The sequence below is a fragment of the Coregonus lavaretus genome (genome assembly GCF_964263955.1).
Source record: "Coregonus lavaretus genome assembly, contig: HAP1_SCAFFOLD_874, whole genome shotgun sequence".
Classification (NCBI taxonomy): Eukaryota; Metazoa; Chordata; class Actinopteri; order Salmoniformes; family Salmonidae; genus Coregonus; species Coregonus lavaretus.
The window spans coordinates 183,809-197,635 of NW_028157590.1; the positions used below are offsets into that span (position 1 = coordinate 183,809).

The 13,827-nt window shown below is 44.4% G+C and overlaps 1 protein-coding gene and 1 long non-coding RNA gene across 2 annotated transcripts; one reads left to right on the top strand and one right to left on the bottom strand.

The window, feature by feature from the left end:
* Positions 1-60: 60 nt before the first annotated feature.
* Positions 61-5,584, bottom strand: LOC311125228 (putative RNA-binding protein Luc7-like 1). The gene is made up of 9 exons (XM_084199282.1): positions 5,014-5,584; positions 4,455-4,549; positions 3,618-3,716; positions 3,238-3,348; positions 2,835-2,978; positions 2,323-2,499; positions 1,976-2,169; positions 1,677-1,865; positions 61-1,347 (listed from the first exon to the last, which is right to left on the bottom strand). The coding sequence occupies exons 1-9, from the start codon at positions 5,072-5,074 to the stop codon at positions 1,041-1,043; spliced, it is 1,377 nt and encodes a 458-aa protein (XP_084055408.1). The 5' UTR covers positions 5,075-5,584; the 3' UTR covers positions 61-1,040.
* Positions 5,585-5,960: 376 nt separating this feature from the next.
* On the top strand, positions 5,961-9,223 carry LOC311125225. Its single transcript, XR_014612853.1, has 3 exons — positions 5,961-6,138; positions 6,770-6,913; positions 8,936-9,223. It is a non-coding gene; the product is annotated as an uncharacterized lncRNA (long non-coding RNA).
* Positions 9,224-13,827: the final 4,604 nt, after the last annotated feature.

Below are 13,827 nucleotides of genomic sequence, written 5' to 3' on the forward strand. Positions count from 1 at the left end.
ACAGGCGCTTTGTTGTTTCAACTAAGGATTCAAACATTAAGAATGGACAGGAAACATGAGTCACAATGGAAGCAGGACTTTTATTAACTTTGTAGTAGATGGCACAGCAAGGTAGATTCCCCAAAACATCCACCTTGTCTCACAGCAAAAGGACTGTGTGTGTCTGCTCATGGGTTTCTGCTGAAGTGTGTGTGTCTGTTCATGGGTTTCTGCTGAATACCAGTAAAGTAACAGTATGTAAAATGCTTGTGTACGTTGTCAATCATATTGAATTCTACATGTCCGTATCAGTGCGAAGAGTCTTAAGTGGTACTCTTTATCTTTCAAAGGATGTGGTTGTTCGTCACTGTATTTTTTATGTTTGTGTATAAATCTAAGTTATACACGCTATACACGCTCCTCCATGTGAAACCGATCTTTGGATCCCTGTTGGAACCCAGAAAACGACAACAGCATCAACATTGTAGATCATAATGATGGTAAAAAACAGAACAGCATTTCTAAAATAAAATAAGGTTTAAATGGGCAGAACTTCCATCTCTCTCCTCTACTACCCCCGTCCCAATTATTACATGAAATAAAGTGTTGCTCCCAGGCCAACTTCCTTCCTTTCGTTCAAGGTCTTTCCCATTCATCCCAATTGAAAGCCCCACCAACTATCTTCGCATGCTACTTCTTCCCATCCTGACCTCTTATCCTGATTTCCTTGTCCCAATTTGTCCTCGCCGCCCCCCCTCCCAATTTATATGTCCCACTTCAACATGAATGAACACACATACTCACACACACCCTCCCAGCCAGTCCCAATTCACTCCCTCCCACCTAGCCCTAAACCTTCGATGATTGCTGATCTGAAAGGTCTGGATAGGTATAAGCAGTGTAGCTTCCACTTCCACCATATTGCTTCCATCTTCTAGATCTGCAAACATCTAAGAGTTATGGCTGAGGTGAAGGGGTAAGGAGCCCATTAGAACTGGCTGTTGCTCCATCTTTCTAAACCCCCCTCTGCTCTAACATGACCTCGGATGTCCCCCTCTATATCATATCTCCCCCGACTCCCTCTCTCCGTCTGAGCTGGAACGTCTATCCCTCTCTAGCGACAGAGATCTCTCTCTTTCTCTCCCCCTGGCCATCATCTCTGGAGAGGTGGACCTCTCCCTGTCTTCCCTGGTCATGGGCTCGGGCCTGTCGTCTTGCTCCCGGGAGCGGGGTGGTCCCTCTCCTCCGCTCTCCCTCCATCTCTCCTGGGACGGGGAGCGCCCTGAGGGTGAACGGCCAGACGGAGAGCGCTGAGACGGGGAGCGGGGTTCTCGGTCTCGGGTGTGTGAGGATCTGTCCCTGGAAGACCTGGGTAGAAGGAAACAGATCAGGCATTGGTACAAAGATCAAGCACCTGATGACAGACAAACAAAATCAACCCAAACAATCTGTTGGGAAAGAGCTGGGTCGTGTTCATTAGGGCACAGCGTAGCAAAACATTTTGCCACAGAAAAAGAAAACACTGTTTGTTGTTGTTCAGGTAACCTGGTAAAATAAAGGTAAAATAAAGGTTAGTAGTACCTCCCCGTTTCATTCAGTTTTCTTCTAGTTGCCGCCTGATTTTAGTGTGACATAATGGCTATGTGCCATTTTCTAAGTATCAAGTCAGTGTTCCTGTCTGTCTGCTCAGGCCTCACCTCTTCCTCTTGCTCCTGTGAGAGTGGGAGCTCGAGCGATGCCTGTCCTTGTGTCTATGCTTACGTTCCCTTTCCCTGTCCCGCTCTCCTCCTCCCTCCTCCCGGGGGCGAGAGGAGCGGTGTCGTCTCGAGCGATGGGAGGATGAGCTGCCTCCCTCCCGGTATCGTTCACCGCTTCTTGATCTTGACCTGTAAAAAAAAGACATAAAAGTGGATTGTTAAAATACAAGAGAATGAGCATTTCAAAGCATTTGTTTGATGTCTGAACTGAAGATGGGAACAAGTCAGATTTAGATCACCTCCGGCGTTCTCTCTCTCCCCTCTCTCTTTCTCTTTCTCTCTCCCTCTCCCGTACACGTTCGGTTTCACGCTCTCGCTCCTTTTCCCTCTCTCGTTCTCGCTCCAGCTCCCACTCCTTCGCTCTCTCTTCCTCCTTTTCACGCTCCTCCCTTCTTCTCATTCGCATTCCTTCTTGCTTCTCCACAACTGCTTTCTGTAGCAGGAAAAACAACAACAACATGTAATCCATAGCAACAACTGTACTCAGACAGCTCAGGTTTACACTTCCTGAAAAGCAATGTAAACGTCTACATAACTAGTGATATCCTACTAGGTTCTGACTACTGTTATGTTGTGTGTGTCTCACCCGTAGCTTTTCCAGCTTCTCCCGGATCTCAATGAATCCCAGATGCAGTTTACCTCCGAAGTGGTCGGCCAGGCGGCGGTCGTTGTCATGGAGACCTAGGTAGGCGGAGCACACCTCGCACACCCGGAGCTTCTGCTGCTGGAAGCTGGACGCCGGCATCGAGTTTCTGTATACGTCCTGGGAGAAAGCAACAGTACACCAGACTGATTTTAGAACTAGGACACACCGCACAGTTCTTAGTGAGTATGCTGCTGTGTTGATGACTAATGTTAATATTAGGACACACCTTCAAATGACTGATGACTGACTGTTTTGATATATTTTGAGTTGCACACATGAAATTCCTCATATACCTGTCTGTTAAAAACATCTAAGAGGCTTTGCTGAAACAGGTTTGTATATTTCAACAAAAAACTAGTTGTTAATCTTTATTTAATCCCAGTACAAATCAGAGCTGCTATGATTGGTTGTGACCACATGTCGGGTATCTCCTTGACCCCCTGTCCACTGACCTCTGCCTCTTTCTTCATTGCGCGAGTCTTCTCCACCTTCTCCAGGACCTCCTGTGCCTCTTCCACATTCCCCTCGCCCCCCAGCTGCTCCGCCCGGGCCAGCAGCTTACCGATCTCCTCGTTCAGCTCGTGGACCCGCTCAGCCTGTTGATTCCAGAGAGAAAGTGTTAGAATTATGACACGGTGACAACCAGAGCAACAAAGTGACAGGCAATCACATTATTTATATTATTATTAATTAGTTTCTTATACATGGTTGAAATGTCATTTTTTGAAATGTCAGCTACATTCATCTAGAAAAACAACACATACCATGGAATCGAATTCCAACTATAAAGTGTTAATTCACCTAATGACCATGTGGGGAACTATCTAAGTAAGACAAAGAACAGGGGTCGGTCACCTTGGCGGCGACCTCAGCGCTGATCTCATCCTGCGTCTCAGCCAGTCTCTTCTTAGCTAGCTCAGTCCTGCGGTCACAGTCAGCGATGAACGACTGAAGGTGCTCAGCAGCCTGCGGTGAGAGGGGATGACGAGGAGAGGGTTAAACATCGCCAGATCTGAGAGGAAAAATAGATATCACATGGAGCTTGTGTGTACAAGACATAAAACAGAAGGAAAGAAAAAGAGGGAGCGAAAAAGAGAGAAAGAGAGAGAAAGAAAGAGACAATCCATTGATCAACAGATCACATGGAGCTTGCATGCAGAGGAAACAAAATGTGTGTGTGCGCGTATGTGTGCTAAACATGTATACTAGGTACATGACATTCCAACGTAACTCACGTCAAGCTCAAAGAAGTACTCCTGTTGTTTGGAGGCGATCTCGAAGTCAGCCCTGAGGGCCAGGTCGTGGACCTTCACACACTCTCCCAGGTCCATTCTCTGTACGACAACAACAAGAAACATCAATTACATCAATCACTCAAAGATGTACCTACAAGTCCTGTACCCAGGAGAGCAATTTACATTGTGTTCTATATCGCTACTACACAAGACCATTGTGACTCAGACAGCGTTTCCCAAACTAGGGGTCGCGACCCCATGTGGGGTCACCTGATTTGAAAATGGGGTAGTGAGAGAACTCCGAAATGAAATAAATACAAATCGGGCTTGGTTCATATAACCAGGGTTACAGAGCGGTTTCTGTTTTCTTCCTACAAATGTTGCTCCATCTTTAGAACCGTTTGAGCTACAAAATATTATGATCCCATCACTGAAAGATAAGACTCTCAGGAACACGTATGCTTCCTCTGTTTCCCTCTACAATGGCAGGACACATTAGAACAGAGTGGACAAGCCCAGGCACTAAATCAGACTGGGGGAAAAAGATAATCAATGATGATGTTCTTTTCTACACAGAAGATCATACAAAATGATTGCCTGATGATTTTCTGAACTTCCCAATACTTCGAACCATACTTTCTTCATATTTAAATACTGTCAAAAGTACTGATTTGTAATAGACTGTCTAAGCACCAATTTAAAAAGTTTACATTGGCCGTTGATTATGTCACTTTCTTCCACATGATGGGGTCGGGGAATTTTTATATTTATAAAAATAGGGTCGCGCCCCAAAAAAGTTTGAGATCCCCTGGACTAAGTAATATGTCATGTACTCACAGTGCCGGAGAGAATGTCGTGAGGACAGGAGTCCAGCAAATGACTCTTGCAGACCCGCTCATCTGTAAATTTGATTCTCTGGCGCATGGAGTCCCCTACACGAAAATAAATCAGACAAGGGGAGAGAGTTGGTGAGCTGAGCAAAGTCATGTAAATCTCAAGAAACAATAGCTGTGTGCATACCAGACACCTTTATTATCCAAAATTCTGATTACGGTGGGTGCGGATGCCCATGTGGATCATTCATTCCTGAAACAAAAACTAGCTTAGCTTGCTACAGTACATCTAGCTATCTGTCCAACGTTACCTGCAGCCAGTCAGTGATAGCATCTCGTGGGCCAGCAATATCCCAGCTAGCACACGTCAACAATGTGACAAGGTATGAAACGGAATGTTCCTTGTGTTTACTTTACTGTGAACACAACAAGTAGCTAGCTGGCGTTAGCGTTCAGCCATTGGTCCCCAGGCTAAGGTAGCTTAGCTAGCTAACGTCAGCTAGCATGATAAAAACTAGTTAGAAACATTTCCTCTGAAACAATGTAGCTTGTCGTTTACTCACCATCTCTACTTGTGCCCATCAACTGGTCCAACATTGCTCGCATTTGCGCTTGGGCCGACATGTTTGTTGTTTATGTCACCGACACTACACGCCGATGGTGTCTGCTGCATGCAGCCTCGACCACAGGCCTCTGACGGCTCGTGGACGTCGAACAACTTTTCTCAGAGAATCTCAAGTTCTCGTGACGAATATTTGAAACAAACTAGCTCGCTAAAACCTTTTCTTGAGACCTTCCACCACCTTAACGTTTATAGTTATCAAGTTTGTAATACCAATTTACAATGTAAATATTAGGTAGCTAAACCTATTCCGAAATTTATCTCGTCCCCGTTCGTCTTTCAACTCGAAGTATGGCGAGGGGACAGTTATGCTGAGTAGCGGGTGGTGTAATTTCAAATTCGGATTATTGAGGTAAACCCGAAGGTTTTTAGGTAGTTGTGAGACCAACCACTGTCCCTTGTTAGACTGTAAATCTCATTGACATATTCCTCATATTCTAACGTATTTATTAATTCGGTGTCCTATATTTTTCGACTTCCTCCTCTTTCCGAGCGCGCTCTGCCTCGAAGGAAATGCTGCAGTCCTCGCGTGCTGGTTGGCTGAATAGCACAAAATGCTGCAGTCCTCGCGCGCTGGTTGGCTGAATGGCACATAACGTCATTTGCTTCTATTTCTTCTTCTGTGGATTTTATATGGCGGTTGTGACGTCATTTTGATCGCTCTGTCTTCAGATAACGTACACACATATGAATGCACATAAACCTGATAGGCTAGTGTGTAAATAAATAAAACAAGTCTGGAATTATCTATTCTATATTTGACTGTTCATACATTGTGCATTACATGTATTTATTCATGTTATGTTGTTTGATCTTTGATGTTGTCATAAAATGCGGATAGACTTACGCCCCGAACCCACCCATAAACAATGCCGTCCCGCCCACCCCACCCCAAACTGGAAAAATGGCGACAGCTGTCCTGTGGCTCTCTCGGAACCTCGTATCGAGGAATACGGGGGTAGTAAGCCGTAACACCGTCTTGAAACCGTCTAACACAACGAGACTGAACCAATGTCGAAATGCGGTATCAACAGCAAATGGCGGTGTTCAACCAAAGCCGGATAAAGTGAGTTTTCATGCGTGGCTAAGCCTGTTGGTAACCCTACACATAATGTGGGCGGTTCCTGACTCTTGGAGCAGATTGACAGCAGTCTTTGCCAATCACAGCTTAAGGAATTTGGAGAGACAACTGTGGGAGCCAATGAGCTTGTGTGTGTTTGATACGGAAGTAATTAGTCATTATTTTAGCCACCTTTCGTCGAAAAATTATATTAAAAAGCTCATGTAACCATTTTATGTAATAAGGCATTGGCTTACACATTGGCTTCTCATCCAGTGTAACATATTAACACAACTACAGATACCATGGGGTATTGGAGTGTCCATTTTTAGGTCAAAGTCCATATCAATTGAATTAGCCTGTTTGTGGGAAATAAAACATTTCATATCCATAATGTATTCAATTATGAGTATGGCCCCAGAGCATCTGCATTTATTATGTGAATCAAGTTAATTGATGAGGAATTCTGCATTCTGAAAAATCCCATGTTGTCTTATCTGAGGCTTTGAACTGTATACTGTGCATGTTGCTTGATGTGGTCATCTTCCTGTATGATATTAGCAATGTTAATTAATGTAGGAACCTGTTTCAGATTGTAGATATTCTGAATTTCTTTCTTTCCCCCCCTATCACCCAGATATCCTTCGGTCTTATCCGCATGACCGCTGTAGTGATTCCCTTCCTGTACGTGGGAACTCTGATCAGCAAGAACTTTGCGGCTCTACTTGAGGAGCATGACATCTTCGTCCCAGAGGATGATGACGATGACGACTGAACCAAGGTCAGTGATGACGACTGAACCTAGGTCAGGGATGACGACTGAACCTAGGTCAGGGATGACGACTGAACCTAGGTCAGGGATGACGACTGAACCTAGGTCAGTGACGAAAATAGATGTATTGATACAGCTATTGATGTGTAAAAGGCTAATATCATTACTAGTCCCAGGGTGACACACACAGGCTAACCTACAATAAAGCATCTCTTTCATATACATTTGTCCCTAACAGCAGTTTAGAGTGCATGCATGCAACATATTGTTATTTACAGTGAGGGAAAAAAGTATTTGATCCCCTGCAGATTTTGTACGTTTGCCCACTGACAAAGAAATGATCAGTCTATAATTTTAACGGTAGGTTTATTTGAACAGTGAGAGACAGAATAACAACAACAAAATCCAGAAAAACGCATGTCAAAAATGTTATAAATTTATTTGCATTTTTATGAGGGAAATAAGTATTTGACCCCTCTGCAAAACATTACTTAGTACTTGGTGGCAAAACCCTTATTGGCAATCACAGAGGTCAGATGTTTCTTGTAGTTGGCCACCAGGTTTGCACACATCTCAGGAGGGATTTTGTCCCACTCCTCTTTGCAGATCTTCTCCAAGTCATTAAGGTTTCGAGGCTGACGTTTGGCAACTCGAACCTTCAGCTCCCTCCACAGATTTTCTATGGGATTAAGGTCTGGAGACTGGCTAGGCCACTCCAGGACCTTAATGTGCTGCTTCTTGAGCCACTCCTTTGTTGCTTTGGCTGTGTGTTTTGGGTCATTGTCATGCTGGAATACCCATCCACGACCCGTTTTCAATGCCCTGGCTGAGGGAAGGAGGTTCTCACCCAAGATTTGATGGTACATGGCCCCGTCCATCGTCCCTTTGATGCGGCGAAGTTGTCCTGTCCCCTTAGCAGAAAAACACCCCCAAAGCATAATGTTTCCACCTCCATGTTTGACGGTGGGGATGGTGTTCTTGGGGTCATAGGCAGCATTCCTCCTCCTCCAAACATGGCGAGTTGAGTTGATGCCAAAGAGCTCGATTTTGGTCTCATCTGACCACAACACTTTCACCCAGTTCTCCTCTGAATCATTCAGATGTTCAATGGCAAACTTCAGATGGGCATGTATATGTGCTTTCTTGAGCAGGGGGACCTTGCGGGTGCTGCAGGATTTCAGTCCTTCACGGCGTAGTGTGTTACCAATTGTTTTCTTGGTGACTATGGTCCCAGCTGCCTTGAGATCATTGACAAGATCCTCCTGTGTAGTTCTGGGCTGATTCCTCACTGTTCTCATGATCATTGCAACTCCACGAGGTGAGATCTTGCATGGAGCCCCAGGCCGAGGGAGATTGACAGTTCTTTTGTGTTTCTTCCATTTTGCGAATAATTGCACCAACTGTTGTCACCTTCTCACCAAGCTGCTTGGCGATGGTCTTGTAGCCCATTCCAGCCTTGTGTAGGTCTACAATCTTGTCCAAGACATTCTTGGAGAGCTCTTTGGTCTTGGCCATGGTGGAGAGTTTGGAATCTGATTGATTGATTGCTTCTGTGGACAGGTATATTTTATACAGGTAACAAGTTGAGATTAGGAGCACTCCCTTTAAGAGTGTGCTCCTAATCTAGGCTCGTTACCTGTATAAAAGACACCTGGGAGCCAGAAATCTTTCTGATTGAGAGGGGGTCAAATACTTATTTCACTCATTAAAATGCAAATCAATTAATAACATTTTTTATGTGTTTTTCTTGATTTCTGTTGTTGTTATTCTGTCTCTCACTGTTCAAATAAACCTACCATTAAAATTATAGACTGATCATTTCTTTGTCAGTGGGCAAACGTACAAAATCAGCAGGGGATCAAATACTTTTTTCGCTCACTGTACATAATGGTATGTACCTAATCCAAACAGTCATGTTGGAACATGTTGAAATAGTAACAATGATTATCTAAAAGAGAATGAAGAGAAAAATACTAACAACTGTGAAAATGAATGACCATTGACATTGCTTTCATTTCCATTCCTTCCCAGGGTGCTTTGCAATAATGATGGCATGCCAATATGAGGAAGGAGAGAGAGATGCCCCCCTACAGGAAAAGATCGCCTTTGACCTCATATCATGATGCACCTCTCCATCGCCTTTTCTCTCTCTCTCTCTTCCCTTTTAGTCCCACTTTCACCTCCTTGCCATGGATTACTACATATTATTTTATATCATTGGGAGGTCACAGCACAGTCAGACTTCACTCTTGCTTGCATGTGTCTTATTATTTACACAATAAAAAGTCTACGTGTGTAAAAAAAAAAAACACACCTGTTGATGTATGTTCTTTGGTGTTATTTTCGTGATTGACAGGGACATTCTATAAAACATGCTTTCTTTGGTCTTATAACTCCAACCACAGCCTAGCCTGGAATCCAGATTGATGTGCTCTATTTCACCACTGAGCATATCAGTTTGGAGAATTCCAGGCTAACCACAGCCAGCCATAACGAAGAACCAACATTGTGCTATTGTATGGCTTCTTGGTTCTTCACAGCAGGTATCCAACTATCCATCCACCAACTCTGTTATCTCTTCCCCCTTCCTGTGTTGGCCAGTCTCAGGAGTGTCTTCCCCCTTCCTGCAGCGCTGTGTTGGCTAGTCTCAGGTGTCCTTTCCCCCTTCCTGCAGTGCTGCGTTAGCCAGTCGGAGGTGCTCCCTGAGGTCCCTGATATCCAGCTCACTGCGACCTTTCATCCCAATCAGCTCCACATACACCTCCTTGTAGCGGTCACACAAACTCTGCTTCTCCTAGAGGGGGGGGTCATAGACCAACACAGAGGAGACCAGTAGAGTGAGGTTTCTTATCCATATTCTGTTATGTGTGTGAGTATATGTAAGCACATGTTGTTTGAATGGTTGGTCTGGAGTGGAACAGCAGAAACGGCACATGCAAGTACCTTAGGACAAGACAATAAGAGGGAGATTTTACTGAAGATTAATATTTGTGTTTACAGTGGGGGAAAAAAGTATTTAGTCAGCCACCAATTGTGCAAGTTCTCCCACTTAAAAAGATGAGAGATGCCTGTAATTTTCATCATAGGTACACGTCAACTATGACAGACAAATTGAGAGAGAAACATCCAGAAAATCACATTGTAGGATTTTTAATGCATTTATTTGCAAATTATGGTGGAAAATAAGTATTTGGTCACCTACAAACAAGCAAGATTTCTGGCTCTCACAGACCTGTAACTTCTTCTTTAAGAGGCTCCTCTGTCCTCCACTCGTTACCTGTATTAATGGCACCTGTTTGAACTTGTTATCAGTATAAAAGACACCTGTCCACAACCTCAAACAGTCACACTCCAAACTCCACTATGGCCAAGACCAAAGAGCTGCCAAAGGACACCAGAAACAAAATTGTAGACCTGCACCAGGCTGGGAAGACTGAATCTGCAATAGGTAAGCAGCTTGGTTTGAAGAAATCAACTGTGGGAGCAATTATTAGGAAATGGAAGACATACAAGACCACTGAAAATCTCCCTCGATCTTGGCTCCACGCAAGATCTCACCCCGTGGGGTCAAAATGATCACAAGAACGGTGAGCAAAAATCCCAGAACCACACGGGGGGACCTAGTGAATGACCTGCAGAGAGCTGGGACCAAAGTAACAAAGCCTACCATCAGCAACACACTACGCCGCCAGGGACTCAAATCCTGCAGTGCCAGACGTGTCCCCCTGCTTAAGCCAGGACATGTCCAGGCCCGTCTGAAGTTTGCTAGAGTGCTTTTGGATGATCCAGAAGAGGATTGGGAGAATGTGATATGGTCAGGTGAAACCAAAATAGAACTTTTTGGTAAAAACTCAACTCGTCGTGTTTGGAGGACAAAGAATGCTGAGTTGCATCCAAAGAACACCATACCTACTGTGAAGCATGTGGGTGGAAACATCGTGCTTTGGGGCTGTTTTTCTACTAAGGGACCAGGACGACTGATCCGTGTAAAGGAAAGAATGAATGGGGCCATGTATCGTGAGATTTTGAGTGAAAACCTACTTCCATCAGCAAGGGCATTGAAGATGAAACGTGGCTGAGTCTTTCAGCATGACAATGATCCCAAACACACCGCCCGGGCAACGAAGGAGTGGCTTCGTAAGAAGCATTTCAAGGTCCTGGAGTGGCCTAGCCAGTCTCCAGATCTCAACCCCATAGAAAATCTTTGGAGGGAGTTGAAAGTCCGTGTTGCCCAGCGACAGCCCCAAAACATCACTGCTCTAGAGGAGATCTGCATGGAGGAATGGGCCAAAATACCAGCAACAGTGTGTGAAAACCTTGTGAAGACTTACAGAAAACGTTTGACCTGTGTCATTGCCAACAAAGGGTATATAACAAAGTATTGAGAAACTTTTGTTATTGACCAAATACTTATTTTCCACCATAATTTGCAAATAATTTCATTAGAAATCCTACAATGTGATTTTCTGGAATGTTTTTTCTCATTTTGTCTGTCATAGTTGACGTGTACCTATGATGAAAATTACAGGCCTCTCTCATCTTTTTAAGTGGGAGAACTTGCACAATTGGTGGCTGACTAAATACTTTTTTTCCCCACTGTGTGGTGTGTTATCAGGATTTTGTAAGGGTTAATCATGTGGATACAGAATATACCAGCGGTACCTTAGTTAGAGACTGCAGTTCATTCCTTAGACAGCCAATCTCTTTTTGTAGGTACTCAGCCTCAATCTCCTTTGCTCGTAGCAGCATCTGGAGGGCAACACGGATACATCAGTTTAGTATTTTTTGTCATTTTAGTGATACAATACTCATCTATATTGATATCATTCCACAATTCCTTCATCAGTATTGTGTCAATGAACGAATAGTGCACTGATGTCACTGATGACCAGGACTAGGTGTTCTACATGGTTCTTTTTAGGACCCCAGCAGCAAGTCATTGAGGTGATGTTTTCAGTATTCTGAATTAATCTGGTCCGGCCAATAGATGGCAGAATCTGGAGGACAACATTACAACGTGACCAATCACCAATGGCCGACACTAATCTACACACCAATCAATAGAGCAACTTAGATGTAAGCGTCTCTTCTCTTTTTCATCCTTGCTTCCAATCAGTCCTGGTTTCAAATACTATTTCAGGTATTTCAATTACTTTCCAATACATTTCAAAATAAGTATTCAGATCATCTTTATTAGAAAAATCAAGTAGTTGAATATTGGAATGTATTTGAAAATACTCAAATACACTCCCATGAATAATGCATTTAACCCAGGTATTTGAAATATGTATCTGAAAATATTTTCAAATACAATTTGGTTGTCTATTTGGTTTTTACAAATAACCATTCAAATACTAAAATACAAATATTTGTTTTGGGCTGTATATTTGAAAATACTCAAATACACAGAAGAAGGCATTTAAATAACAAATACTCAAATGCAACATGTACTTGTATCCAGTTCAGCTTCCAATACAACTACTCAGAATGTAAAACTTTATTCTTACTTCCAATTCCGAGGGACTGCGCTCACAGTTGCCAGGGGAGACGTTTCCTGACCTTTGACCTGTGATGAAGTGGCGCATGCAGCTGATCTCCTCAGTCAGACGAGCCTGCAGTTCCTGAGACAATCATGAAGATGAAATAAAAATACTTATTACTATTGCACTGTGTGACAGTATGGTACATTGCTTAAATTGTTAATTAGAGAATGAATTAGATAATTCATTTGTTGTTAATTAGTCTCTCATGACAGACTCGGCTTGCTCTCTCTCTCTCTCTCTCTCTCTCTCTCTCTCTCTCTCTCTCTCTCCTTCTTCTCTCTGCACTCTGACCTGGTTCTCTCTGCGGAGCTGTTCCATCTCTCTGTCCTTCCGGCTCAGCTCTGTTTCTCTGTCTCCTCCGCTCTGCTCGGCCCGGTTCAGCTCCAGGCACTTCTGGGAATATCTCTCTGACAGAACGTCCAACTCACTGTGGAGGGCATCAGCCTGGGGTCTGTAGAGAACCAAGAAAACATGTGGGTATGCCCGTACGGATGCATGGATGCACAAGCACACTGATGCACAAGCACAGGGTGGATAGTTATCCCATTAGAGAAAACTTTCTCTTCACTTTTGGTGACTTTGATGTCTGGCTAAAGAGAATGGATCTCACGTCTGTCCTCTGTACGTAGTATCCATATGGCCACCCCCTCCAGCCATCCCCCTGGCCTTCTCCACCTCCCTCTCCAGCTCCTCCTTGTGAGCCTCCTTCAGGGCCTCAACCGCTACAGAGCACAGGAGTGGCATAACATGACAAGGAAAAAAGAAAACGTTGAAGTGAAGAGGGGAAAGACAGGACACAGGAGGGTAGGTAATCTGTTCCACAAGAAAAGTTGCTTTGTGACATTGTCCCTAGAAAAAGTGTCATTATTCATTTAACACTCAACATGATATTAAACACTATCCCCAACAGGTCTCTCCTTCCCACCTTGTGCCGTGGACTGGCTCTCCTCCTGCAGCAGTCTGTCTCTCTGTCTCTGCAGCTCTCCGACCTCCCTGACATGGCTCTCCTGGAGCTCCATCAGGGCCCTGCGGTGGGTCGCCTCCATGGCCTCCAGACGCTGGCCACAGGGGGCCCAAGGGCCACACGGACTGTCCACCTCCATCCCCATCTCCACACGCTCCTTACGCAGACACTCCACCTGCTGCCTGAGTGATAGCGCCTGAGAGAGAGGGAGAGGAGGGGGAGAGGAGGGGGATAAAGAGTGGGATAGAGAGGGGAGGAAGATAGGGGAGCAATAGAAAGAAAGAGAGAGCGGAGAGCGGAGAGAGGAAGAGAGTGAGAGAAAATTGTGTGAAAGAGGGGAGAAGAAAGTGGAAGAGTGAGACAGAAAGAGAGAGAGAGAGAGAGATGTGAGGAGGGTGAGGAAAGATTCCCTACAT

Coding starts and splice junctions, on each gene's coding strand:
- LOC311125228 (XM_084199282.1), bottom strand. CDS start 5,074: ATGTCGGCCCAAGCGCAAATGCGAGCAATGTTGGACCAGTTGATGGGC. Junction 2,979..3,237: donor GCGCTGAGGTCGCCGCCAAG/GTGACCGACCCC, acceptor TGGAATCAACAG/GCTGAGCGGGTCCACGAGCT. Junction 2,170..2,322: donor AGAAGCTGGAAAAGCTACGG/GTGAGACACACA, acceptor TTCCTGCTACAG/AAAGCAGTTGTGGAGAAGCA.